Source organism: Chelonoidis abingdonii, chromosome 2 (genome assembly GCF_003597395.2).
Source record: "Chelonoidis abingdonii isolate Lonesome George chromosome 2, CheloAbing_2.0, whole genome shotgun sequence".
In the NCBI taxonomy this organism is placed as follows: Eukaryota; Metazoa; Chordata; order Testudines; family Testudinidae; genus Chelonoidis; species Chelonoidis abingdonii.
Genome location: NC_133770.1, coordinates 154997701 through 155018021, shown reverse-complemented (window position 1 = coordinate 155018021; position 20321 = coordinate 154997701). Strand labels below are relative to the sequence as shown.

The following is a 20321-nucleotide window of genomic DNA, read 5'->3' as shown; positions in this document are numbered from 1 at the left end:
ATCTCCAATGAAAATATTACTGGGCCAAACCCACTCCTGTATTAGCCTAACAGTCAATCAGACATAACGTCTTTCAGTCCGAGAAGCGTGTCTTTTCTCCTAACCTTGCAGGTTGGTCCAAGGCACTTCTGTAGCTCAATCCTGTCTGCCTCTTCCTCTATCTCTCCATTGAAATCGAAGTACACCATGTTGCCCAGCAGCAATGCATCGTGGGATACAGGCAGAATGCCACATTTCATGGCAGACACCTGGCGAAAAGAGAGAACGCAGGAAACAAAGGGGAAGATCAGCAAAGAATCGTAGAATATCAAGGTTGGAAGGGACCTCAGGAGGTCATCTAGTCCAACCCCCTGCTCAAAGCAGGACCAATCCCTGACTAAATCATCCAGCCAGGGCTTTGTCAAGCGGGGCCTTAAAAACCTCTAAGGAAGGAGATTCCACCACCTCCCTAGGGAACCCATTCCAGTGCTTCACCACCCTCCCGTGAAAAAGTTTTTCCTAACATCCAACCTAAACCTCCCCCACTGCAACTTGAGACCATTACTTCTTTTTCTGTCATCTGGTACCACTGAGAACAGTCTAGATCCATCCTCTTTGGAACCCCCCTTCAAGTCGTTGAAAGCAGCTATCAAATCCCCCCTTATTCTTCTCTTCTGCAGACTAAACAATCCCAGTTCCCTCAGCCTCTCCTCATAGGTCATGTGCTCCAGCCCCCTAATCATTTTTATTGCCCTCCACTGGATTCTTTCCAATTTTTCCACTCCTTCTTGTAGTGCGGGGCCCAAAACTGGACACAGGCCTCATCAATGTCAAACAGAGGGGAATGATCACATCCTTCGATCTGCTGGCAATGCTCCTGCTTATACAGCCCAAAAGGCCATTAGCCGTCTTGGCAATAAGGGCACACTGTGACTCATATTCAGCTTCTCATCCACTGTAACCCCTAGGTCCTTTTCTGCAGAACTGCTGCCTAGACATTCGGTCCCTAGTCTGTAGCAGTGAATGGGATTCTTCTGTCCTAAGTGCAGGACTCTGCACTTGTCCTTGTTGAACCTCAGCAGATTTCTTTTGGGCCAATCCTCTAATTTGTCTAGGTCCCTCTGTATCCTATCCCTGCCCTCCAGTGTATCTATCACTCTTCCCAGTTTAGTGTAATTTTGGTTCTCTGCTCATGTTTAAACTAACGCACCTGTCAAGTCTATGCTCAGCTTTCAAACCTGCAAACTGTGGCCAAAGCTGCCGCCTGTGGCTTGTTGTTGCACTTTTATGGCCCTGATCCTGCAGTATCCTGAGCATCCTTCTTCCCTTGTCTCAGTGAAATCAATGGGAGCTGAGGTTGCCCAGCATCTCCCAGGACTGACCCCTCAGACCAGCGGTTGTATCAGCTGATCAGTTCACAGGCATATGAAGCAATGAAGGTTCAGCGTGAAAAATGAATCTCTGCCATCAGTGCCAATAAAAGGAATGCAGAAATATTTCAGTTTTGGCCTTTCTTCTCCCAGGGGCTGCAGATCTTTCGCTTACTTTTATGCATCCCACTCACAGTTTCTATGGCCCAGCATCACATTAGAAGCATAAAGCAACTGACCGAAGGTGAATCAAATGAAGTTTCGAGGAAAAAAATGTTTATTTCTTCAATAATGGAACCTGAACATATCAGAGAAGTGCTCAAGTGAGGGGCAAATGGAGCCCCCTTCTCTGGGGCTGGGCAGCATTCCAGTGTGTCAGAAACAGTACAGTTCCACTGTGCAGAGAGGATTGGATGAGCACAGACCGTGCCCAGTTCTGGGTAATCCCCCTGAACAGTAGCATGCCAAGGGCAACAAAGGGCAGGTAGTCTCACAACACCCCTGTAGGTCAAATATATCCCCACAGAACAGATGGTGAAATTGAGGCACTGAACCATTCAGCAACTTGTGCAATGTCACACTGTTGGTGACCGAGGTGGCGACAGAACTCTGAACTCCCGAGTTCTAGTCCCTCAAAGGGTTTAAATGGCCTTCAAAGTGGTGCATATGGTCTGATGCAACTCTGTTGCATTGGGGTGAGTTTCATCCATCTCATGTTTGGATAAGCAAAGACCATTTGCATGCTCAGGAGGTTGGGAGGTGTTATAAAGTCCTAGGTACAGTTTTAAAGACCAGGTTGAATCCCACTGGAAAATATGCCTCAGTAAGGACTGGTCTCTCATAACCCATTATGAATGAAGCTACTTAACAGAGATGGGCTTGTGCTAGACATTCGGGCTAACGAAGCCACTGCCTTTGAGTTTTGTCCCAGGGTCAACAAATGCTGTGGCTGTCCAGAAACAAGAGGCCATTCTCCTGAGCAGATGTTCTGTTGTTATTAGCTCCTAAAGGAACAGCCTTATTTGATGCACATATCTATCCTATTTAAGTATCAGAGTGGTAGCTGTGTTAGTCTGGATCTATAAAAACATCATACGGTTTCTAAAGGGAAATGAAACTTAATACCACTGTGTCAGAAGCCACGTTAATTCCACTGATTTTAACAGGATGTGGATCAGCCTCTGAGGAAGTGATGTGTTTGAGAGACTCGTGGAGTGGGGATGCCACACTCAGATCTCAAAACCACAGAGGTGAGCAGGGTGTTATCAGCAATGAGCCTGAACGAAGCCCTGGATTCCCCACTTTCAGGAATGTTCAGAGCTGGAGCTGAACTCTGCAGCTCTCTATAGCTGCAGTGCAAACCATGGCAAACTGTACAGCAGCTGACCCTGGCAAACCAGGGCCCATCAGCATGACTGATGGGGCTCCTTACCGCTGCAGTGGCAGGCGTGTGCAAGTGGATAATGCATCTGACGTCAGGTCTGGCTGCATAGATGGCTGAGTGCAGGCTGAATCCTCCAGCATCCACAGAAAAACTGGTGCTGCCCTGCTCCACCACTTCACCCAGGATGTTCACTTTAATCTGCAGCACGAAAGAAATGAGGCAGAAGATTTACCAGGGAGGGGAAGAATTCACACTTCCCATGGCTCACCCTAGATCTGCAGAACACCACTGTGCTCTCTCATCGACCCGTTGGATCCACCTTCCAGGTGGCTTTGCATTCAATGAATGTGCTCCCTTCTAAAAGATCTGATCTAGGATGTATTTGGGGGGAGTTCTCTGGCCTGTGCTCTACAGGAGGTCAGACTAGATGATGACAATGGTTCATTTTGGCCATGGAATCTATGAATTAAGCCTGCGAGGTAGGTATGAGATACAGAATCAGGTCCTACAATTTTACAGCAACTCAGCCAGTTCCTGTATGGCTTGTGACATCTGTTGGGATCACAACCTACTCTGTGCCATGCATGCTTGAAGAGAACATCCATTAGGTGGTTCTTGAATGTTCACTGTCTATCAGGAGTCTGATTTGGCTCAATTAACAGTTGAGGTCTCCTTATAGATAGAAGCTGGACAAAAAATGTTGAGTTTCAAAACGGTGATGAAAAAATGTAAAACTTTGAATTTTGACCAAAAAAGGGTGAAAAAAAATGGTGAGATTGCCACATGTATTTCTCTCCCCCTCACATCGCAGTTGTCAAAGCACTCTGGAGCATTTCAAATTTCAAATTTTTAAGAAAAAATGGTGGGAGGGGAGGTGGAATTTGTAAACAAAAAAATCATCATTATAATTTTTGTGTTTTTTTTAAACCATCTCTCATACAGAATTCTTTGCTGTCAACGTCTTCCAAAGCGGTCCCAGATTTACCAGCCTGGATTTACTTTATCATCTCAAGAGAGAGAGAAAATGGAGGGCTTCATTATGAAGGGAGAGGTTGTTATTTAGCACACTCACCAGACTAGAAGCGGTGACTTCATTACACGAAAGACCTTTAGGGCAGATCAAGAAGTGATCCTGTTCTTTGCTGACACGCATCTACCAAAACAAATGCATGGGGGAGGAGAGGGGAGGAGAGGAGAATTAGGGTTAACTGGACAATTTTCAGTAGCATGTGCATTCTTACTTTCCTGGTGGCACATTCTGAGTTCTTCATATTACTAAGGGTATCTGTCTTTTCTATGGCCATTTCCATTCCAAACCATGTCGTTTAGTCAAGAGTCCATTCCATGACCGCGTACTCCTGGCCAGGACTAAGGATAGGTCTACGCTGCAATTAAAAACCTGCAGCTGGCCTGTGACAGCTGGCTTGGGCTTGGGCTAAGGGGCTGTTAAATTGCAGTGTAGACGTTCAGGCTCGGGCTGGGATGGAATCCGGGAGGGTGCTAGATCCTTCCAAGCCCACCTATAATGCTAAGAACCAAACATAATTCCTTTCATCTGCATTTTCCTCTCAAGCCTCCAATCTCTGAGATCCCACCATGTTTCATTTTGGTTTCAGATCTCCAGGAAAGTCAAACGTGACTGACCAAGCTTGGTCTCAGTACTGCACCGCTTGGGTCACAATGGGCAAGAACTTTAAACACTGGAAATTGGGCTTGAACTAAAAAGGAAGTCAGTGACAGAGAAAAATTCAAAGAGTCTAGTGCTGAATGTTCCATGATCACATGCCATGTGGCTGTGCTGGAGCTGCTAGATTTCCCAGCCTTTGATCACAAGGATAAAGGGGATGTGGCATTTCTCAGTAGTGTCTATGGCACGCACTACGTTTTTTGTTTTTTGTTTTTTTGCTGTGTTTACTAGGTGTCTCTGGTCCAGATGTTCAGTATAGCTCCACTGAAGATCTAGTCCACTTGGTGTAGTAAGCAAATGCATGGCCTGAAAAGGAATTCTTATCTAACTAGCTGAGGAGCAGTTCCCAAGCTAGGACTGTAAAGTCAGCCTCTGGAAGTCTCAGCTGGATGCTTTCTGACCATGCACATGTGTATGTAAGATCAGGGTCATCTTATGCAGGGCACAGCTGAGCAGATGTCATGAGATAATTCACTTTGAACCCCCAACTCTCACCTATAGTATTAAACCGCTGACCAGGTGCTAACCAACACCGTAGGTTGGAAAGGTTTTCCTTTCCCTGTCCTCTCAAGGAACATGCATTGGCTTCTGCAAGATACCATCACAGACAGCGTGTGCCAAATGTGACATTTCTGCACTGGCTACATGGTGTAGTGTTTGCTGAGGGATGCCAGAGTTTAGTAGAAAAGATGAGATCGGTCTCCCAATCGGAACTCCCTCTCTTTATATCCTTCCACCTACAAGTCTGGTCCGCTCTGGTAACCGGAGGACCAAGAACTCTATGCTTCCATCTCAGCTCCACACAAGGATGTGGAGGGCAAAGGCAGGAGGACGGCAGTGTGTGGTCATCTGTAGAGACCTACCAAATTCACGGCTGTGAAAAATGCATCACAGACGGTAAAATCTGGTCTCCCCCTGCAAAATCTGGTTTTTTATGTGCTTTTATGCTATACTATACCGATTTCATGGGGGAGACCAGTGTTTCTCAAACTGGATGTCCCAACCCAAAAAGAATGTGCGGGGGGGGGGGGTCGCTAGGTTATTGTAGGGGGCTTGTAGTATTGACACCCTTACTTTTGCGCTGTCTTCTGAGCTGAGTGGCCAGAGAGCGGCGGCTGTTGGCCAGGTGCCCAACTCTAAAGGCAGCTCCCTGCCAGCAGCAGCACAGAAGAGTGGCAATACCATACCGTACCATCCTTATTTCTGTGCTGCTGCCTTCAGAGCTGGGTGGCTGGCAAGTGGCAGCTGTTGACTGGGCACCCAGCTCTGAAGGCAGCTCCCTGCCAGCAGCAGCACAGAAGAGTGGCAATACCATACCGTACCATCCTTATTTCTGTGCTGCTGCCTTCAGAGCTGGGTGGCTGGCAAGTGGCAGCTGTTGACTGGGCACCCAGCTCTGAAGGCAGCTCCCTGCCAGCAGCAGCACAGAAGTAAGGGTGGCAATACCATACCAGGCCATTCTTACTTCTGCGCTGCTGCTGGCAGTGGCGCTGCCTTCAGAGCTGGGCTCCTGGCCAGCAGTCACCGCTCTCTGGCAGCCCAGCTCTGAAGGTAGTCCCACCCCCCAGCAGTAAGAGTGACAATACCGCAGCCCCTCTACAATAAGCTTGCAACCCTCCTCCATAACACCCTTTTGGGTTGAGACCCCTAGAGTTACAACACTGTGAAATTTCAGATTTAAATATCTGAAATCATGAAATTTACGATTTTTAAAATCCCACGACTGTGGAACTGACCAAAATGGACTGTGAGTTTGTAGGGCCCTAGTCATGTTCCATCCTCACTAAAGAGATGGCCCCATGTCCATGTTACCACTGGGGCTCCCCCCTCACCGTGACGTAGGTGTTGCTGAGCTGCGCCCAGCCGTACAGGTCCAGCAGTCGGTAGATGCTGCCAACCTTGCAACGCATGAGACGCTCCCCTTTCGCTAGGGACAGTGACTCTGTGCTATAGAGGTCGTTGATAGGTGTCACCATGGAGAGACCTGAGGAGAAGCAGAGCTCGGTTAGCCGGTTTGAGGGGCTCCTGGCTAGAAGGTACTTTGGGAAGCAAGGAGGCTTCCAGGCCACAGGAACTGGCCCACCCAATCTCTATCTGTTCCCCTAGATGAGAGGAAGGACACTACCCCGAGCTCTTCAGTCCGTATCTGTGGTCTGCCATGGTGGTTTCCCTTCCCTGAGCCTTCACACCTTACCTTTCAGCCCACAAGGGCCGTGGAGGGATCTGTGGGACTCCTGAACCCATCACTGCCAGTCTTAGACTGGGGATGGGGAGCACTGGATACAAAACACAAGGGAAGTACCCTCCCTAGCCCCATTTTTAAATGCAATTGGTTAGGGTTGATCTTATTTTTAGGATTCCCCCCACCCCATCCTTTTTTTGCCCCTTTCCTCTAACTCTTCTTTTTTTTACACTTTGCCAATAAAAAAACTGGGGGGGGGGAACGAAAAATTGGGAAGAAAAGAGGAACATTTTGCTTGATCAGAAACATGGAAAATTAAAAAAAACCAAAAACAATTTTTTGCAAAACATTCCATTAAAAAAAAAACCACACAGACATTTTTCATCAAAAAGCAGTTGAACAAAAATGTCAGACAACTCTAATGTTTACCTTTTTTAGGCAATAATGTTCAGGGTATTTTAAAATACCTCTTTTATTATTACTTATTCAGCTCAAGTACATGAAAACCACTTGGGAGGAAGCTTCTCTTTGTTAAAGAGACAGCCACTCATTTCTTTAGTTAAGGGCTAGAAAAGCTCCTGCTACAGTTCTCTGGTCTTCTAAGGAGACCTCTAGGAAAAGCAGGGAATGATTTGATATTCCTGGAATTTTTAAGGTGAAAAATAAAGAGGGGAAACCCTTCAAAATAGAGTCAGCAAAGCACAGTCTTCAAGGCCTGCTTTGTGCATTATAAAGAAGCAAAGAGGAGCACAAACCCAGTGTTATTTATCCTTATGCTGGTTGTCACTGAAGCTGACCACTGTATGGGTGTATGTGAAACCAGTGGAACTAGATAATATTTCACTGGAAACCATGAGAGCTTCGAACAACTCCACGCAGAGATTGGAGAGATATAGCTGAGACTTTCTTGTTAGCCTAGGGGAATTAGGCACCTCCATCCAACTGAAATTCACTAGGAGATGGGCACCATAGGTGCCTTTGATTGTCTTTCCGAATCCTGCAATCCCTGTCCCACCCCGGTTTGGTAACTTGGCAACAAGGCAGACCTCCCTGCCCCCCTCCAGCCCCTGAGAAGAATTATCCATCAACATACTGATGGGCGAGGTGGGGAAGACAGAGGGAGCAGTGCTGGCCATGAAATCCGCGATCTGTCGCAGGGCCCAGATGTTGGAGTTGTTCCCTTTCTTCATTTGGTCTTGGATAAGGCTCTCCAGCTCCTCTCTGAAAGACTGAAACAGCACGGAGGGCAGTGAATCATCAGTGATTTCACAGATCGGCACCCACACTGCCCTACAGCCACACCGTGAACGTTACAGAGTCAGCATCTCCCTGACAAAGCTGGCAGTGCTCCTCGCCAAGGCAAAGCACTTAATGGGAAGCAGGCTCCCCGGCCTCGCACATTAAACACAGTCAGAACTCACAGCTCATCTGGTACAGGGGAACAAGCAACACCTAAAGGAGGATGCTGGCAGGGCCGTCCTTAGGCATAGGCAACATAGGCAGCTGCGTAGGGCACCTGAAAATTTGGGGCACCACTGGGTCTTAGTGTCCACCCTCTTCTTTTCCTATCCCTGTTCTGACCCTTCCTGCAGGCTCCCACAGATGGCTGCTCTAGCCTGGTGAGTCTTCCTTGGGAGGGAATCTAGTAGTTAAAAGTGAAAAAACCTCCAGCCTGCCAGACCTATTAGGACAACATTGAAACTGTTAAAGAGACATTCAAGGGGTAATAAAGCCATTTAACAGGCATTTGCCAACCTCAAGGTATATACTGACAGGTTTCAGAGTGGTAGTCCTGTTAGTCTGTACCAGCAAAGACAAGGACGAGTCCTTGTGGCACCTCAGAGACTAACAAATTATTTGGGTATAAGCTTTTGTGGGCTAGAACCCATTTCATCAGCTGTCCACGAAAGCTTATGCCCAAAATAAATTTTTATACTGTCAGTTTCCTGACTCTACTGACAAAAACAGTTGTGCATTAATGTAATATTTACACAGAACATGTCAGTCTACAGGACCTTAGTTTAAAATTTGCTTTAAAAATATTTCATTAGTGAGCTGGTGAAGATTATAAAATCACATTTCTAAAAAAATGCTTGCATAGAGTTTTTAGATGCACAATCATCTTTAGCCTTAAATGTGTGGATCTTCAGACATACAGTTTTTAAATAAATCCTTCAAAAGACCTCCTTCTCTAAAATACACATTTTAAATTACTATAGTTAAAAAAAAAAAAAGTGCTTCCAAGTCTTTCCTGTCCATCCCTTCACCACCTCTCCCCCCACTCCCCACTGAAGAGAGCCCTTAAAGGGACAACAGTCCTTCCTTCCAGATAGCTGGACAAAGAGTTTCCCTTTTCTTTACTTCTGACTATCCGATGAACTAGTTTTAAAAGAACCAGAGCAAAATCTCTGCTGCTTTTACAGATCCAGAGTAACACGGCTACGCCCTCTGATAGTTTTAACAGAACCCTCCAGCAAAATCAGTACCTTAGTAAAACATAAAATCCTTGTTATACCTAAAATCTTTGGAAACATATTTTTTTTAAAGTTGGTGAAATTTCATAACCATGACTCTTGTTATGGAGATCACACAAAGTAAATTATTGTTCCCTTTTTCTAAAAGTAATGAACATTGTTATAAACACACTAAACCCTCTGATTAATTTAAAATAATGTCTTTGTTTCAGTGAGTTAAATATGTAGTAATCTGGAATGCTGGCTTAAGGTTTGAGTACATTTAAAATATAAATTCAGCTTAGAAATACTGATTAAGAAAATGTAAAACAGAAGAGCTGCATCATGTATTCATTATGTGTAATGTTGTATTCAGCAGGACAGCTGACTCACCCCTTACTACGAAGTTTTGCAAATAAATCTCTGACAAACTTCAGGGCATATCAAAAAACCTGTAACTGACATTTTTTATTCCCAAATTTTAGTGCTTTTAATTAGGTACTTTCTTCATGTCCATTCTGCATGAGGGAGAGGGTATGGGAGTCTCTGCAGGGAACTATGACTCTCCGCCACCATGAGGCAGGCCGGGCATCTCATTATCCTTTGCTGTCTTGTCCGTCCCCCCCCTCCCCAACCAGGCTGTGAGCTTTGGCTGCCATAGGGGCACCAGTTTCATAATACTGCATAGGGCCCCATAAATCCTAAGGATGGCCCTGGATGCTGGGCATCAGTTGCTTTCTCTATGCTCCATCACTTAAGCACGCCCCAGTGACCAATCCAAGAGGAGAAAGCTTCATAGAATATCAGGGTTGGAAGGGACCTCAGGAGATCATCTAGTCCAACCCTCTGCTCAAAGCAGGACCAATCCCCAGACAGATTTTTGCCTCATATCCCTAAGTGGCTCCCTCAAGGATTGAACTCACAATCCTGAGTTTAGCAGGCCAGTGCTCAAACCACTGAGCTGTCCCTCCCCACATCTCTCATGCTTGCAGAAGGGCCTTTTAATAATGGGGCAGGGGGAAGTCTCCATTTTTGGATGTCCAACTTTAGACACCTAAGGCCAGATTTTAGAAGGTCTCCGCACTCAACGTGCTGGGAGATTTTAAGAATCTGGCCACTCATTTTGGTGGATCAGTGGGTCTGATCTGCGGAGATGCTGAGCACCCGCAGCTCCTATTGACTTCAGCTGATTTCTAGAGCTGGGCATTCCAAACAAATAAATAGAGGCACCTGTATTAGAGAGCCCGCTAGTGGAGATGCTAGGTCTTAGGCTACAGAGACAGAACAGGGGATAACAATCCCTGACTCCCACTCCCTCGCTTTGGCCAGTTTCCAGGCACTCTCTACGCACTGGGCTCTGTAGGATCATGGTGACTCGCTTCTTCTGCTCCATCATGTTGAAGTCCTGTCGGAGATTGGCCGCCATGTTCCGGATGCGCAGATATTCCGGGTCATCTTCAGAGAATCGATCGAAGTAACGCTGTCCTTGGGGGGGCGGGGAGGAGACTGGGGGGGAAGAGACTGCCTCTGGGGTGGTTTCATTGCTCATCTTCACGGCTGTCTAGAGTTTACTTCTTGGTACCTGTGCGGAGAGATGAAAGGGTCAAGGGCTGCCTGCAGGACTGAATGTGTGTTTATTGCACCTCTGACAAGAGCATAAAAAAAACCATTCTGAATGTTACCCAGGAGAATAGTGGATGATGTACAACTCAGTTAACAATAATGGGACGCGGGGGGTGGAGGTTGGTGTGGGTGCATGGCATGCAGATTCCCTTATGTTGATAACATAGGGTGGTCAACTTTGTAATATTTAAAAAACGGACACTCCAGCAAGAATATCAGAACCTCCCCTTCCCCACCCCTTTCCCTGAGGACCCACCCCTTTCCCACCCCTTTCCCCCAAGGACCCGACCCTGCCCCTCCTCTTCCCCCAAGACCCCACTCCTGCCCTGTCCCTTTCCTCTTAGGCCCCGCCCCCCGTTCACTCCCCTTTTCCCCTCCCTCCATCGCTCACTATTTTTCCCTTCTCCCCACATCTCCCTGTGTGGCTCGGGAGGGACTCGCCTGCAGAGCTGGGGCTGAGAGCTGCAGCCGCCTGATGCAGGTAGGAGGTGCCCCTGGCTGAGTAGGGGCCGGTGTGGGTGATGACTAGACTTTGCGTGTCCAGTCAGTAGATCTGACCGGACACTATCAGATCCCCTTTCTGACCAGACTTTGTGGTCAAAAACCGGACACCTGGCTACCCTATGATAACAGATCCTATGGTTTCTCTAATAATTTGAATACTAGAGGTTCATATTATCTGAGTTATTCAAACCAGCCACAAAGAGGCAGGATGGTCCGGTGACTGGAAGACCTAAGCTCTGCTCTACTTGGGCAAGTCACTAGCCCACCTGTGACTCAATGACACCTCAGTCCTGTCCTGCAGCACCCCCTGCAGTCCCATGCCTGCTCCCCAATGCACCTCAGTCCTGACCTGCGGCACACCTGGCTGCTCTGCTCCTGAGCTTTTCAAACAGAAATGGGTTCCCCTGTCCTTCTGTGCAGTGGTTTTGTGATTAAGACAGAGGTGGAGGAAGATGAGATGCCACCAAACTCAACTTCTTTGTGATCTAAACCAGCGGTTAAACCCACTCTTCCAGAAGCGAAAGCTTAATGTGCTCATGTGCTGAACCACCTTTATGCCCTCAAATCAGTAGCGTTTCTCTGCGTCCTCCAGGTGTGCCTGGGAATCAGCTAGTAAGGACCAATTACGAACACCAGAGCAGCAGGCTTAATTAAGGCGGGATTTTAGAGTTTGTGCTCAGAGTTCAGAGTCCCCTCATTTTCAGGCCTGTGCATTTAACAAGTGGCATGACACAGCCTGTATGGAGAGTCCCCTCCTCAGCCTGGTTCCAAGGAGATGACTTTCTGCAGCATCCTGTGCGTCGGCACTCGGAACAGAGCCAAGCTGGGGTCACAGCAATAAGATTCTCTGTGGGCATCTCATGTAGGGAACAGGGCAGTGTCTTCATAGACAGCAGTGGCTCTGCTGCAGAGCACCCTGGCTTCCATTGTTGCAGCACGTATGTGCTTTGCTTTTGGTGCTGGGGTTAATCCAGTTTCCGCAGCGCCTGCGGAGGGTGTTATGCAGGCGTTTCTGAGGGTGATAAACCTGACCGGGGGAGGGGGGTGGTGGATGCATAGAACATCTCTCAGCTTCAATCCAGAGGGAGAGAAAGGAAGACACGCATCAGCATGTTAACTCTTTGGAGCCTGGAGGCCAGGAGACTTGGATGGTTCCTTCCAAGAACCACTCTTTTAAGGGTTAATCTTTCATCTTCCCAGCTCACGTTGCTGAGTACAGAGGGTAAATCTGTCCAGTCTGAGATGGCAATGATGATTAGCCCCTAGAGAGCACCCAGAAAGCTTGAGCCTAGCAGCGAGGCCATGGACGAGTCACTGCGAGCAGCATTCAGCCAGGGTGAGATCTGCTCTTTGCAAGCCGCCAGCAGGCTGGCATCAGGCAGTCTGCACACAGCAAGGCAGCCTTTATAGCATGGAGAGGGCAGGAGACAGCCCCAGAGACTTAAACCTCCACCTGTTCTACAGGAAGGGCCTTTCACAGGAGCTCAGGGACCCTGAATGGTGGGGTGTGTGTGAAGGTCCCAGTGCTAATGGGTGTTTAACTACAAGGGGACTGGCTCATTGCAGCAATAGTGCAGCCTGCAGGCTTCTACCCAGTGCAACGTGAACAGAGACGTAGAGAACGGTGGGACCAGGCAATGCCCCCAGTGAAGTCAGGGATCGCATTCTGCTCCCAAACTACATTCTACAGCTAGGGGTCTGCATGGCCCATGCTAGAGTGAAATGATACTGCTGGACGGCCTCAGACTTCACTGAGACACAAACTACAAGGATGAGCGTAGCAGGGGGAAAAAAACGGGCCACGGGGTTTAGATTCACATCCAGATTTCTCCAAAAGTTCTGCTTCGGTCTTGTTAATTCCAAAGCTTTTAAGTGCCGCTTGGAAGAGCAAAGCCTTGTTTTGGCCCATAAACGAATTCCCAAGATGTTGACTTCTCCCGAGGGGGCTGAAGATTTTCTCAGAGAAAATCCAACTTAATGAAGTGTTTTACTGCCACGGGGTTCTGCTCCCCTGGTGCTGATTGCTGAGCTTGTCCGGCTGCCTGCCCGCCCCCTCCGCCAAGCACAGACTTTGAATTAGAAAAAGAATTAGAAACGGACATCAATAGAAAACTGGCACACTGCATAAGACCCATCTGCACCCTATGACTCCTCCCTCACTAGCAAAACTGCAAGGACAACACATGCCTGACTGTCCTGAACTAAGCAGGAGCCTTAATTGACACTGTTGCCTCAGCTGCAGTCCAGCCCCTCAGGTGAGCTGTCAGAGACGGATCCACTGCCACCGAAACATGTGCTGCTTTGGGTATAGGTCGGCCTGCATTAACAGGCTAGACTAAAGCCAGACTGCACAGGCCAGACAGGCACACAGCACCCCCACGGCTCCGGGCAACACACGGCTGATGGAAAATGTGATGCTGGCAGACCCATTCAGAGCTCTCATGGCATTTTGCCACTGCCCAGACAAGGAGAGGGTGCAGCGCTGAGAGAGATTGGCGCAAACTTCCTCCCTTCTCTGAGGAGGGAGCAGTCTGAGCATCCTTTCTGATTTCCCCTGGCCCTTGCAAAATGCATCAGGGAAGGATCTGGGCACCCATGCAATCTGCCCGTGTGCTAGTACCAGCAGCAGGGGTGGCACTCAACTTGGAGCAGACGCAGGGGTGGAACGCTGGAGCTAGAATGGCTTGCTGGAGCCACGCCGGAAAGCCCATGTGTGCTGGCAGCTAGCCCACGTGGGTGAGAAGTGAGGCTCTTCCCTGCCAGTAGCATTTCTGCCACACCCCAGCTCTCTCAGCGGCTGACATTTCTGCATCTGCCAGTGCCTGGCTTTGCTGCGTGCACACTGGTTTCCTCCAAGCGGATGCTGCTGAAGCAACGGCAGCAGCTGTTCACATTTACAGAGCTCTAAAGACTATAAAGGGTCCTTTCATCCCCCATGCAAATGCAGCCACTTCTGGGGTGGAGTGAGGCAGTGCATAGCCATGCTACACAACAGGTTAGGGCAGGAGCGAAGAAGACTATCATAAGCAACTGCATCTTTGCAAGGTGATCAGATTGGCAGGAAGTCATGACCTGGCTCCTATTATTATTATTTAAGATTTGAATGGCTGTAGTGCCCAGAGGCCAGGATCCCCTGGTGCCAGGCGCTGCACAAACACAGCACAAAAAGACAGAGATGACTAGCTCAGGATAAGACAAGCGAGAACAGAGGGACACAGACAGATGGGGAAGTGCCAGGAAACAAGGCTCCGAAGCGGCTGCACAATACAAATAACTACAGAACACTGAGGCGGACCTTCCTGCTCTTACAGTGAATGCCAGGGGATGTTTCATGACCCCCAGAGATCATGATGTCCAGCAAGGCAGTGCCCGCTTCCCAACATCCCTTTATTGGGGAGCCGAAGGGCAACTGATTCCAGACTGATGAGGGTAAGGAGTTCAGGTGTGTCACTAATTAACAGGACAGTGCAGGCTGGGGGCTGTGAGGCTGAGAATATCCCTGCGTTGCGAAGTTCTCTATGGACTCTCCCCAGAATAAAGCTCTTTACCATACCCAGTGTGACTGCCATGCCTGTTCGGGGGATGTGGCCACCCTGAACTCTCAGTGAGGTGCTCAGATACCAAGGTGATGGGTGCAGTACAAGAACCTGAATAGAACAGAACGCTGACTCCATGGGAGGAGAGCCACCTACCCTGCTCTCCCTTAGAGATTGTGGCCTTCTCCTAGGGTGACCAGATGTCCCGATTTTATAGGGACAGTCCTGATTTTTGGGTGTTTTTCTTATATAGGCTCCTATTACCCCTCACCCCCTGTCCTGACTTTTCACACTTGCTGTCTGGTCACTCTACCTTCTCCACGAGCTAACCCAGCTGCACCCTGGTTCGCTGACACGCACACAAAGCAGTAGAGTAGGGGGGCTCCACTGCTGGTGCTGCTGCTATATTAGAGACTGGTGTAAATCAGTATCGCTCCAGGGGAGTCAGTGAGGCTATGGCAACTCACACCAGCTAAGGAGCCAGGCCAAGAATTTAAGATATTGACACACTGGATTATTTTTGATCCTAGCAATAAAATGCCCATTCTGCTTCCACTACACGGATCTCCTCCTTTTTACCACCCTGTGATCACCTGCGCAAGGACACATCTCTTCTGTCCAGCATGTTTTGGTGGCTCTTTCGTTTCGATCTGTTCTCCCTGCACCCTACAGACACTTGCAATCTATGCACCTTTCCTGTCTTTTGAAGCTCTCTCCAGCAGCAGCAGCGAATGTTGGGGATTACTGGGCTACGAAGGATTTAAACTCTGATTGTTTCTTCCTCATGCTTCTCTACTTCTTTGGCGAAAGTGAAAAAGCTCTCTGGTTTCCATGGTGAAGACTGCTCCAGAAATATACGTTGCAGGGCTCAACCCTTCATTTAGAGGACTAAAACAGCTTGAGAAGCCTTAGCCACGTCTAGTTGCTATGATGAGATTTCTGCCTGCAAAGAAGTAGCCAAAAAAAGCCAGGGGAGGGAAAAAAAAATCAAACCTTGCAAGAAAATTTGTTTTTGTTTTTTATCCCCCTTCCCTGCCAAATTGTTCGTGATGTCCTCTGGAGAAAGCTCTCAGCCTGTATAATAAAATATGCTGCACATTGCGGTCACAACTCAGGGTCTGTCTTTGCCAGCTGGGCTTGACTTCTGGGCTGTAGATCAAAATGCCCCCCCGAGGAACGTTTCCCCACCTTTTTGCTCTAGTTGCTGCGCACACGAGCCACTGATTCTTCCTAGCTCTTTTCAGCTTTGGTTACATTTTTTTCCTCTCTCCCATCCGCAGTGAAAGAGCAAACCATATGCCCGTGTTTTCAGAAGCCCCAGCCTCGAGCAGCTCAAGTCACTGGTCAGCGTTTGCACGCACAGAAGTGACTCCTGACCCCCTCTGCTACTGCATCGCCTTCCACAAAAGCAACGGAAGGGGTGTGGTCCTGATGTACAACAAGAATGGGTAGGAACTCGGGGAGCCTTTCAGAGGCTCCATGCGCCTGCTGCTCTGTGAAGCCCAGCTCACAGCTCTGCGTTCCTTACTGGGCTTGAGGGAGGAGCTGGGATAGGAGAGGTTAACCAACCTCTATGTGGATCCTCCAGCTACTGACACAACATAAGCTGCCCCCCAAAGGGCACGGGTAGAATGACTGGGGGCTACTATAGCAACTTTGAGCTGGTGGGTAGGGTTATTTCCCACCCCCCTCCAGAAACCCCCACTCTGTGGTGAGCCTGGCTACTGCAGCTTAGCTGAGAGCCTGGGCACAGGATCTGGCCCGCGTGTATGTCCCATTAGGAGCACACTGGTTTGTTACTGCAGAATTAGGGGATGTTCAGAGAAGGACAAGAATGATATGGGGCATGGGAACCGTTATGACGAGAGATTGAAAACAATGGGATTGTTTCCCTTAGAAAGGAGACTAATGAGAGAGGATGTGATAGAAATACATAAACTAATGAGTAGTTTAGAGAAGAGAGAGGGGAAACTACTGTTATCCCCGTCTCCTAACACAAGAGCAAAAGCCTATTCAATAACAATGTAAGAACGGCCCTACTGGGTCAGACCAAGGGTCCATCTAGCCCAGTATCCTGTCATCCCACAGTGGGGCCCCAGCCCCCAAATTTCTCTTGACGGGCCTGGAGGTAGCAAATTAAAAACGGAGAAAAAGGAAACTTTTTCCCACACAACCTGTAACTGTGGAACTCACTGCCACAGGTCATCATGGAGACCAAGAACTCAGCAAGACTGAGGAAGGGAGTACATGTTTATATGGACAACAAGACTATCTAGAGTTCTCATAGTCCAAGGCTGGCTTACCTCCGGAAGCACAAGGTTTACCAAACCACCAAAAATGTGTCAGCATTAATGGTCAGAGAACGATGAAACCCAATGTATGTGGGTGGGCAGATTATCCCACATCCAGGGCCGGTGAAAGGATGTTTCTCGCCCTAGGTGAAACTTCCACCTTGCACCCTCCCCCGTCCCCGAACCCCCACCCTGAAGCTCCCCCCCCTGTGACGCTTCCCTCCCCGCCTGATGCACTCCCCCACCCAGCTCACCCCCGCTTCGCCTTCCACCCGAGCACCCGTCGGCTGCTTTCACTTTTCCGCCTCCCAGGCTTGTGGCGCCAATCAGCTTAGGTGCCGCAAGCCTGGGAGGTGGGAGAAGTGAAGCAGCAATGGCGTGCTCAGGGAGGAGGCGGGGCAGGGGTGAGCTGGGGCAGAGAGTGTCCCCCCCGTTACTTGCTGCAGGTGGCCCTCCCCGCGCTCCCCTGCCCCAGCTCCCTCCACCTAAATGCTGGCGGCGATTGGGGCGGCTGAAGATCCGGCCGCTGCGGTCGCTGCTGAATAAAATGCCCCACCCAAATCCTAGCGCCCTAGGCGACTGCCTAGGTCACCTAAATAGTTGCACTGGCCCTGCCCACATCTGCTGCTGCGGAGTTCTGACACCTTCCTCTAAAGTGCCAGCATATTGCACTGGATGGACCACGGACTTGATCCAACATCTTATCCTTCGTAGAAACAACCTGTGGTTGGATCATTTCATGACCACTAATAATATTTGCAGCACTGGATTAGGGTAAAGAAACCTCATGCATCAGCGTGTCAGCGGATCACAGCAGGGGTCAGGAAGGCTCCATGGTGGAGCCTGATGATCCTTCCTTAATGCTTCCAGTGTTGCCTGAGGAATGCTACACTCTGACACCCTATCGCTGCAGCATGAGGACACAGGTGGTAGGATTTGGAGGAGCGCGGGGAGCAGCTGCAGCGTCTCCTTTTATTTTGCACCCCAGCAAGCAGTTTCTATTCACTGAGCAAGGGAAATGCAAGGCTGGGCTAGTATTGGGTACATCTTGAACACCTGTGTGTTCACGACCCTCCTCTCCAAAAGCCACAGGTTCCAAGGTCCCTGTTTTGGGGAGGTCAGTCTCCTCCTTTCTCTAAGTCTTTCCTCCAGCATCTGCAGAACAGAATCATTTCCCTTCGGCTCCGCTCCAGTGAAAGGAGCATCAGACCTGTTGCCTAGTTACCCAGGGTCTTAAGATACCGCAGCATCACAGCGCAACCGCCTGCTGCCTAAATACAGATGTCCGGTGTGATAAAGATGGCTGGGTGCTGCTGGACTCTTTAGGCCTCGCCAACCAAGAGCCAGCCTGGGTGGGGGGTTGTGCACAGACTGATTGGGAAGATGAGGCTAATCAGGAAAGCAGACTGGGGTGGAGCCATTGCTTAGAGCACTGAGCAAGCACACTGAGTGGCTTTGCAGCACCAAGCTAACTCACTGCCATCTGCCGGTGGCAGAATCTATGCTGCGGCTCCCTGGCGAACGAGGAATGTGCCTGGGTAGCCCTGTGAAATGCTCCCACCATTGCAGCCCCAAATGCGACGTGGCCCAAGTCACTGGCTGTGTACGGCTCTACAGGCTGCACCGCTGAGCCACAGTGCACTCTTTGCACCTGCAGGTGCTGCAGCCAGATTTAAGCAGCGGATGGAGCACTCAATAGCCAGTAATAATCAGAGATGGTTAAATCTGCACTCAGAGCTGAATTAAACATCCTAGAGTGGTTGGGGGCATCAGTGTTCTGGTTCAGCCCATTGTACAGCTTTTAGATCCAAACTTCCTCAGCATTTTCCAGTGTTGCCAGCTTTTGTGATTGATCATTGAGACTCACAGTATTTGAATCATAGACTATCAGGGTTGGAAGGGACCTCAGGAGGTGATCTAGTCCAACCCCCTGATCAAAGCAGGGCCAACACCAACTAAATCATCCCAGCCAGGGCTCTGTCAAGCCTGATCTTAAAAACCTGTAAGGAAGGAGATTCCACCACCTTCCTAGGGAACCCATTCCAGTGCTTCACCACCCTCCTAGTGAAAAAGTTTTTCCTAACATCCAACCTAAACCTCCCCCACTGCAACTTGAGACCATTACTTCTTGTTCTGTCTTCTGCTACCACTGAGAACAGTCTAGATCCATCCTCTTTGGAACCCTCTTTCATGTAGTTGAAAGCAGCTATCAAATCCCCCCTCATTCTTCTCTTCTGCAGACTAAACAATCCCAGTTACCTCAGCCTCTCCTCATAAATCATGTGCTCCAGCCCCCTAATCATGTTTGGTGCTCTTTCTTTAAGTCCCAGTTTCTGGAAGCATGTGATTAAAAAAGAAAAATGAGCTCTGAAATTCTCACTTGAAGTTTCTAGACTGTGTGACTGCAGAGAAAGATAAATCCCCACAGGCTCAAAACCCAGGAAGCAAACTGAAAATAATTTGATTTTTAAAAACAATAAATTTAAGGAGGAGGGATGTTAAATCCAGGATCTTTAGGGGCGTATGGTGATTTCTTTATTGCAGAGGAGGAGGGGAGCTTTGGAAGGAAGGCTTGCATCAAGGTTCTTACAGGAGCCAATTTCTAGAAACATCTGCACTTTAGTTGGCTAAAGATACTTCAAATCTCATGCTTCAGGGCTTAAACAATGCTCACGGTAGTGGTCAGGAATGAACTCACTCCTCTCCTTCCATCCCCATGTACAGAACTGCACCGGGGTGACTGCTGAAGTATTTCTCCGCCCACTGAGAAATGTGAGGGAGTGGTGTTCTGCTTTTAGCAGTGATCCAGCTAGATTGGCTGGTGGTACAATCTGGCATGGCATAGGTAATGGTCCTGCTTGAAAAATCCCTCCCACCTCATCATGCAATAAGACACTCCGATGCTACAGAGAGATATACATAGATAGACCGACAAACCCAGCACTCGAGGAGCAGAGAGTTGGGAGTAATGTTCGAAAAATCATTTTCTATCTTGACAAACGGGCAGCTTAAAAGCATGAACTTCACAAAGTCTCTGCTGTCCATTAGCAATTCATACCCATATGAACCACGTGCATTTGCTTTCACTCAATTGATCTATGCAACCTGCACCAGCAACACAAGGAGCAGATGAAGGATTGCAGCATTAGAGAAGAAGGGGATATGGATGCACAGTCGAAGCCTGTCTGGGATGATTTTTGTGGGGATTGGTCCTGCTTTGAGCAGGGGGTTGACTAGATGACCTTCTGAGGTCCCTTCCAACCCTGATTTCTATGATTCTATGACTTCTTCCACCATACAACCTTGATCCCT

General features: G+C 48.7%; 1 protein-coding gene across 1 annotated transcript in view; it reads right to left on the bottom strand.

Moving 5' to 3' along the window:
- Positions 1-10633, bottom strand: part of ADD2 (adducin 2) — a 31158-nt gene extending 20525 nt beyond the window's left edge. Inside the window, exons 1-6 of the mRNA XM_032771300.2 lie at positions 10407-10633; positions 7696-7831; positions 6253-6404; positions 3806-3886; positions 2782-2931; positions 105-248 (exon numbers count right to left, since the gene is read on the bottom strand). Of these exons, the coding sequence (XP_032627191.1) occupies positions 105-248; positions 2782-2931; positions 3806-3886; positions 6253-6404; positions 7696-7831; positions 10407-10604 (861 nt within the window). The 5' untranslated portion in view covers positions 10605-10633. The remainder of the gene's footprint in view (positions 1-104; positions 249-2781; positions 2932-3805; positions 3887-6252; positions 6405-7695; positions 7832-10406) is intronic.
- Between the last annotated feature and the right edge of the window lie 9688 nt (positions 10634-20321).